Raw genomic sequence first — 8,455 nt, 5'->3', positions numbered from 1 at the left:
TAAAGTACCAAAACTTGTCTCCACCCCTGCAGAGTCCAAACTCCGTGTTAGTTCCGTTTGTTGTTAGATATTGTCTGCGCTCGATAAAAAGTGGAAGAAATGTATAACAGGAAATGAAGTAAATGAGGGAGAGACGCAGCTGGGAGCCACTGGAGCAGCAGGACAGGACTGCAGGATTTACCTGAGAGTCCCACTGAGAGGGATCTGAGAGGGATCTGAGGTTACACTGCTGTGCAGGTTTACACACGTCCCTGCACCTTCCACACACACTTCGGTTCAGCTTCAATCCGGACTGCACTCTTTTCACTGCTGGACTGTGGGCTTTTGTTTGTGAAGATGGTCTCAGAGGAGGACATCTCAAAGGAAGTGCTCGGTAAGACAGTTAATTATTAAAAACATGGCGTCTCTGATTAGTACCTGTGCTCACAGGTGAGACACAACTCATGTTAGACTCATCAGATATGAGTGAACAAGTTAATAATAATAATAATAACAGCAGCAACAACAGCAAAACAACTACAACAATAATAATAACAACAACAACAGTAATAATAATAACAGCAGCAGCAACAACAACAAAACAACTACAACAACAATAATAATAACAACAACAATAACAACTCTAATAATAATAACAAGAACAACAACAACAAAACAACTACAACAATAATAACAACAATAACAACACTAATAATAATAATAATAATAATAATAACAGCAGCAACAACAGCAAAACAACTACAACAATAATAATAACAACAACAACAGTAATAATAATAACAGCAGCAGCAACAACAACAAAACAACTACAACAACAATAATAATAACAATAACAACAATAATAATAATAATAATAATAACAACACTGATAATAATAACAATAACAACACTGATGATAATAATAATAATAATAATAATAATGCACCCGTTTTCTTAAACCATTCCCAAATCAACTCTGTGACTGTAAAAGAAAAGGAAGAGGTTTGCAGTCTTATGTCCACTACTTCCTTAAAGAGATGACTAAATGGGTGTAGAAAGAACTTTCAACATGTTTTTTTGTGAAGTCAAAACCTTCAAATGATTCATGAGAGTCTAATTAACAGCTTGAGAATAGAGGTTCTCAAACTTCTTCCAGCCAGAAACCCCTTTAACTCTAACAAATTACTACTACTATTCTAATTACTAACTAACTAACTAACTAAATCTCTAATATATTTTACAGCAATTTAAAAAGAATAGGTTCATTATTTCAATGTGTGCAATAATATTTTGGCTATTTATATGAGCCAGAGACCTTTTTCTTTCTGAACTTTCCACCCATTTTTATTTTTATTTATAGATATAATAAGTCAGTTAATGGGACGTGACTTCAACCACTGTAACAAATTTTTAAAAATCAAAGACCCCTTGTGGTCCCCTGGACCCATTTTGTGAACCATTGTCATTTATACAGATGATATAAATATATAAATAAATCACTGTTTATAATATATATGTCTGTAAAATCTGATGTTATACATGTAGCTATAATTACACACATAATGCATATACTGTAGTATAATGTATCATTCCTAGCTGGTGCAAGGATCATTAGAGGCCTGCTGTCATTGCTCAACTGGTGTTGCATAGAGCAGCCTGTCTAAACACGTCTCAGTCGACGCTCAAATGCGCTAGAGTGGTCCTTATTTTAATATTATTATGAGAAATTCTGTGCATATGTCAACCTTACCATGGATAATTGAAGGCACAGGAGAAAAACACATTTAACCCTGTAAACTCTAGGAGGAGTATATATTTGTCAATCTGAAACCATATTATTTAGTAACTGCTATGAATTATTCTAGTGTAGCTAGTAGTAAAATGTATGTAGTTACAAGACCAATGGATACTATGAGTTTAAGGGGTTGAATCAACTGAATTTTAATGGAATATCCATCACTTGTCAATCAGATATGCATGAGGTGCACACTGCACTTTTTCAATCCAATTACTTTTTTTTTTTTTTTTTTTTTTTTTTTTGCATAAGGCTTTTTTTTAACAATAGACAGCCGAAATGCAGCTCTGCAGAAATCTGGATGTACAGTGGGTTAGGGAAGTATTCAGACTCTTTCAGTTTTTGTGCACTTTATTGTATTATAGATTTATTTTAAAATGGATTACATTGAACCTTTTGGTTAATCTACACACAATAATCAATTATGACAAAATGAAAATTAATGAAATTTTTTTTTTATTTTAGAAATTTTAAAAACTGAAATCTCTCATATGAATATTCAGAACCTTGGCTAAGGCACTCAAAGTGGAGCTCATCCTGTTTGCTTCGATCATCTTGAGGTGTCTCTAGAACTCGACTGGAGTCCACCTGTGGCAAATTCAATTAATTGATCACGATATAGAAAGGCATGTGTGTGTGTGTGTGTGTCTATGTATAAGTCCCATAATTTACAGTGCATGTCAGACCAAAAAACAAGCCATGAAATCCAAGGAACCTCTGTGATCAAATTCTGTTGAGACACAGATCTGGGCAAGAGTATAAAACCATTTCTAAAGTATTTATTGATCCCAGGACTCCATCTTTGTGAATGGAAAATGTTTGGAACGACCAGGACTCTTCCTAGAGCCGGCCGACTGGCCAAACTCAGTAACCGCACTAGGGAAGTGACCAAGAACCCAATGGGCAGTCTAACAGAGCTTCAGAAGTCCAGAGAGGGGAGAACCTGCCGGAAGGACAACCATCTCAGAAATACTCCATCAGACAGGCCTTTATGGTATCTAGAGAAACAGGACATTTCAGACTAAAAGTCCTTCATCAGCTGTGCAAGCAAACAATCTACAATAAGTACACAGCAGTAACTCAGTGCACATATACATACTGTATATCCTCCCTATACATACAGTATGTACACATATAGTATATTTACATATATATGTATTGATTGCATGAGAATTTGCATTTTCACACATTTTACTCACTGTGTAGGTTACAGTATGCATTCATGCTGTGCATTCATGTTTCACTGCTGCTTTTGTTATTCCTGTTTGCTGAACTCTGGTCTTTACTTATAGTAACCTCTAATAACCTTCCTCTTCCTCTCTCACTTTCTCTCTTATTACTCTCTTATCAGAACTGTGTCATAACCTCTCTCTCTCTTGCTCTCTCTCTCTCTCTCCCTCCCCATTGTCCTAAACTTCCACTGGTTATCACACCACTCTTCTTTATCATGCCACTCTTATCATTTTCCTAAGTATAAATGACTTAGCTGACAATATAGTGATATAAATATATATAGTGATATACACTACCAATTATGAAGACATTAACACTATAAAATTCCACATATGGAATTACACTCAACAGAAACACTTGTACACCTGCTCATTTGTGTAATTATACAATCAGCCAGTCATGTGGCAGCGATGCATATGCAATGCATAAAACCATGTAGATACAGGTCAAGAGCTTCAGTTAATGTTAACATCAAACATCAGAATGGGGGGAAAGTGTGATCTGGCATGGTTGTAGGTGCCAGACAGGCTGGTTTAAGTATTTCAGAAACTGCTGATCACCTGGGATTTTCACACACAGCAGTCTCTACACAAAATGGTGTGAAAAACAAAAAACATCCAGTAAGCTGCAGTTCTGTGGGCGGAAACAACTTATTAATGAGAGAGATCAGAGCTGACAGGAAGGCTAGGGTAACTCAAATAACCACTGTTTACATCCGTGATGAGCAGACAAGCATCTCAGAATGCACAACATGTCAAACCTTGAGGCAGATATGTACAACAGCAGAAGACCACATCAGGTTCTGATCCTGACAGCCGAAAACAGGAGCTTACACTGGGCACAGACTCACCCAAGCTGGACATTTGGAGATGTAAAAAGACCAGGCGATGTTTTTATAGTCTTCAGCTGTCCAGATTTGGTGAACCTGTGCCCACTGTAGCCTCAAATTCCTGTTCTGCTGGCTCATGAATGAGCATGTGTACAGGTGTTCCTATTAAAGTGGCCAGTGAGTGTATTTAGTGACCAGAAAAAGTGGTAAATAAGTGACAACTATTGAGCATTAACTTCACTATGGCCATGATTTACTATTCACTGTTGGAAATAAATTTCAGCCTTCAGCCTTTATCAAACTATATGTACATACATATATATATATATATATATACGTTCAATATATACACTAGTTTTCCTTCACTTTTATCTCAAGATGACCTCACTCGCTCTGTTTATCTGCCACCCTTTCAAAGCTTCTCTGTGCCTTTATAACATCCACCCCTACACACACACACACACACACACACACAAAGACTCTCCTTCTCTCTTTGGAAAATATTTTCACGTGCCTGTGATCCAGAAATCCAGAGTAAAATTCCAGCGATGATGTCATCGACTCATTTCCCATCTGCCTTTAGTGCCAAGACAAGGAGAGAAAGAGAAGAGAATGGAAAAGCAAGACCTTCAGGAAGTGTGAAAGTTAGCTTATAGGTCATAAATGCACACACTGCAGAACTGAAGTTGGTCTCAGACCGTAACATTGTGTAATCTCATGGCGTGAATGCAGCAAATTTGTATTTTAAGCCACCCTGTGGGATTGTGTATGAATTTACACAGACACAGGACACAGAAGCACATGGTGAATGAAGTGGTGTTTATCTGTCTCTCTGTCTCGGGTGTTTTATAGAGAGCGTGCAAGATGCGGTGGGCCGGCAGCTCAAACTGAGCCTGAGAAAGAAGGTGCAGCTGGAGGGCAAAGGTGACAAACAAGACAACCGAATCCTGGTGAGTGAAACCTGTGCAGGTGGTGCAACAATGGAAGGTCATGTGACTTTATTTCCAAAACCAAGGTGACATTATTAGAGCATGCATCATTATTGCTAAACTGTATAATATTAAGTGACTCATTCTGGTTTTGAACCATATACAAAACAGTAAAAATGGGGAACAAATATATAATAACTAATAATAAATTAAAATATAGCTGCAAGCAGCAATTAAGGGGCCAAGCACTTTCTGGCCCCGCTAAGTGACAGAGGAAGACCACAAGCCAGTGTGACCATCACTTTTTTCCCCAAGGTGCAATTTGAAGGCAGAACATCAAGCCATTGCTGAGATATTGCTTCACTTGCTTCACATTTTCAGTAAATCCCCCAAATCGCAAATGAACTTGAAGCTTTTTTGTTAACATCAGGTCATTTTGTTGAACATATGAGCCAAGTTTGGTGTAAAGTTTAGTGTCAAGTTTGATGTCAGTTTTGGTGCCTTATGGATGAACTGTCCTGCATATCAGAAACTCAGTAATCAAGTTGTATTTTCTCAATGCCTTGTGTGACACTCCCTGTGTTACCAGAGGAATGAGAACATGGAGACAGGTGTGGCACTTAAAAGGGTTTTTAATGGAACGGAAACTTGCTTTTCAGCCTTGTTCACCAAAATCACACACGCGTGCACAGACACACACATAGTTCCGAACGTCTCATCTCTTCCTCGTGGCTCTTCTCTCTCCTCCTTTAACTCTTTGCCGCTGCTCACTGAAACAGAGAAAACACATTAGGAGAATCACCCACAGTGCAGCCTCAACTACAACTACCACTCATTCTCCCGACTCAACCCACCCTTGGAAAACCTGCACTTGACCACGCCTCCGTCGCTACACTGTTCTCCAAATTCCATGATGATTGGACAAAGTTTTTTGGACAAGAAGCAAAAAAAATATTGTCATTAAAACTAAAAATGGCCAACTTCCTGTTTGGCAAATCACAAATTTGTTACATCAAGAACACTCTGCACTTTCCAAGGAATCAGCAGAAAGAAGAATCATGATCTGATGTTGAGTGGTTCAAAACTTATAAGCAGTTCTAGTAATTTCTAAATTATAGTGCCCCCTAGAAGTGAATTTACATATAATTTCTTAGAGAGAATAATGTAGTAGTTTGTGTTGGAGGAAAAAAAATCAAAATTTCACATTTATCACACACAATGAACATCATGGTATCTGTTGAATTCTGCATGATGCAAAGAATCAGAGGAAAGTGGAATCACGTTTCTATGACACATGCATTATTATTGTAAATACATGTCCATCTTTGCCCTGTTGGTGGTGCTAGAGAGATTGAGGGACACACACAAATATAGCTTTGTAGGTAGCTGAGACTGTCGTCTCTCATTGTGCCAAATTTCATGAAAAGTTCTAGTCCATAGACTCCCATGTCAAAGTAGAATTCATAATAAGAAGAAAACATACAATTACAGTGGGGTGATTACATGCCTTCGGTGCTTGGCCCCCTAATAATAGGTGAAATAAGAACTTGAAGATGACTTAAGCGCAAAGCTTATATTTCTGGATAGTAAAGTGAGCTGAAAAAAACAGTGATTACTGAGAGATTTTAGGTGCTGGACTTATTTATCATAAGCAGAAGAGTTGGGCCTAAACATTCTGAATATATTCATAAACATTAATATTTCTTTTTCTCCTGTTGCCACTGACTCTTTGTGTTTATCACACAAGGTACACTGCATTCCACAGGCAAGCCTCAACTAAACTATGATTTTTGATAAGGAAAGCTATCTAATTTTTCCCCCCACTGGTAAATTTCTCTTAAACAAATCCCACCTCCTGCACTGTGATTGGCTAGTAAGTAAGCGACTAGCAAGTGCTAATGGAAGTATGATTGGTTGCGCTCGGTGAGAATTCTCTGTAAGTATATGGAACGCTTGCGTAATGCATGATGAGTATTGCAGTGACAGAACATCAACAATTTTCTCACAGTTGTGAATTCCTAACAGTCTGTACAAATCAATTTGAATAAAAAGTTACGAAGGTTAAGGTTCACCACAGAGGCGGGTTTAGGGGCAGATTTAGCCTTCTCCTTATTTTTATGACATTATTTACATATAGATTCAAATCATATCCAAAGAGATCAAACTCATTTGTTTGAATTTGTCTAAATTTCCCAAGAGATGAGGTTGGGGAACAATACAATAGTGTGAATTCTGCTAAAACACTGAAGCAGAACTGCAGAAAAATACATGCTTGGGAGTGTGCTGTTATAGGAAAATAATCAGTGATGCGGTTTGATTAAGGAGGATGGTCGAGCTTGTATCCAGCCGGGTCAGTTATGACAAGGACAAGTGCATTGTGGGCCAAAAAATAACCCAAATTCAGCCATCCATATCTAATACTTTAGTACAACGTTTCAATTTTGGGCTGAAAGAGGTCCAAGTGTAAGTTCTAGTGTTTGTCGTGTCTGAGATGTGGTTTTATGGAGATTGAGCTGTGGCTGTGTCCTGGCAGACAGATTTAGAGGAGTTCATTACAGTCGCTCAGTGGTGGTATGTGAGCCAGATGCTGAAGGAAAGCATGAGCCGTCACTCCGGCTATAATCAGCTCCAGCAGTGTTGTAATCTCAGTAACTGTAGTAAAGTCATGCCTCAGTAATATCAGTTCAAAGCTCATCGAGCAGACAGGTGCTCAGAAACACACCCTCTTCACTGTGTGTGTGTGTGTGTGTGTGTGTGTGTTTGGAGGGTGTGGTTACACACTGCTGCAATCGGATTTCTGTGCCCGAGGCTAGTTTAAACATCCGTGCTGGATATGCAAGGTCACAGTTTTGTTCCTTTTTTTATGCCTTGCAGATACACAGAGTGGACGAGTTAAAAAAACAACCTGATTTAATAAACTGGAAATTCAGGCTATGAAATTTGAAGGGGTTGTAGATTTAAAAACACATTCCAACACCTTGAGAACACCCAGAAAAACTGTGCAAACTGATTTACAGACAAGGTTTACAGAGGATTTGGGTTTTTCACATGAGCAAAATAGCATGTGTTGTCCATTTTGCATGTTCCCCTTAATGACTATACAGTTTAATTTGTTCATTTCTCCATACTTCTCATAATGTGTGTTGTGGTGTGATGCTTGTTACACCCTCAAAGTGGATTATTTTCCAATAACAGTACGGTCTAAAGTCCGTTATTCCAGTTATACTACAGTGATTTACGGACGATTACAATTTGTTAATTTAATAATAAACACCACATTGCACTTTTATAAACGTTGCGCTTTAAATAAACGTCTACTAACAGAAATCTTCACCTCATCAACAACTGTATGGTTTCTTTTTTTGTTAAACACTGTTTTTTTAAATCTGTTTATTATTATGTTTAGAATATGAGGAGTGTCCTGTGGATGAGCTATTACTACAACTACCGTCCACACCTTCTGACCAATCAGAAGAACAACAACGTTAAAGGCACATAAATAGGTTCACCTCTTGTATTTAAAATCCTCCCAAATAATAATCATCATGTTTAATCATTTTTTAATTATGTAGCTCCAAAGAGTAAATAGATAATGAGGCAGATTTATAAAGAGAATTGCTGACATCTCAGCAACAGTTTGCTTTGGTGGGCGTTACCAATTTAGGTCTTTTTTTTTTTTTTTAACACATG

The 8,455-nt window shown here is 37.7% G+C and overlaps 1 protein-coding gene across 1 annotated transcript in view; it reads left to right on the top strand.

Moving 5' to 3' along the window:
• Window positions 1-8,455, top strand: part of LOC113547105 (F-actin-uncapping protein LRRC16A) — a 43,557-nt gene continuing 35,102 nt past the window's right edge. Inside the window, exons 1-2 of the mRNA XM_034307346.2 lie at window positions 1-373; window positions 4,689-4,786. Of these exons, the coding sequence (XP_034163237.2) occupies window positions 337-373; window positions 4,689-4,786 (135 nt within the window). The 5' untranslated portion in view covers window positions 1-336. The remainder of the gene's footprint in view (window positions 374-4,688; window positions 4,787-8,455) is intronic.

This window comes from Pangasianodon hypophthalmus, chromosome 9, assembly GCF_027358585.1.
Source record: "Pangasianodon hypophthalmus isolate fPanHyp1 chromosome 9, fPanHyp1.pri, whole genome shotgun sequence".
Classification (NCBI taxonomy): domain Eukaryota; kingdom Metazoa; phylum Chordata; class Actinopteri; order Siluriformes; family Pangasiidae; genus Pangasianodon; species Pangasianodon hypophthalmus.
Note: the sequence above shows the minus strand (reverse complement) of the source record. Positions and strands in the feature narration are given on the sequence as shown.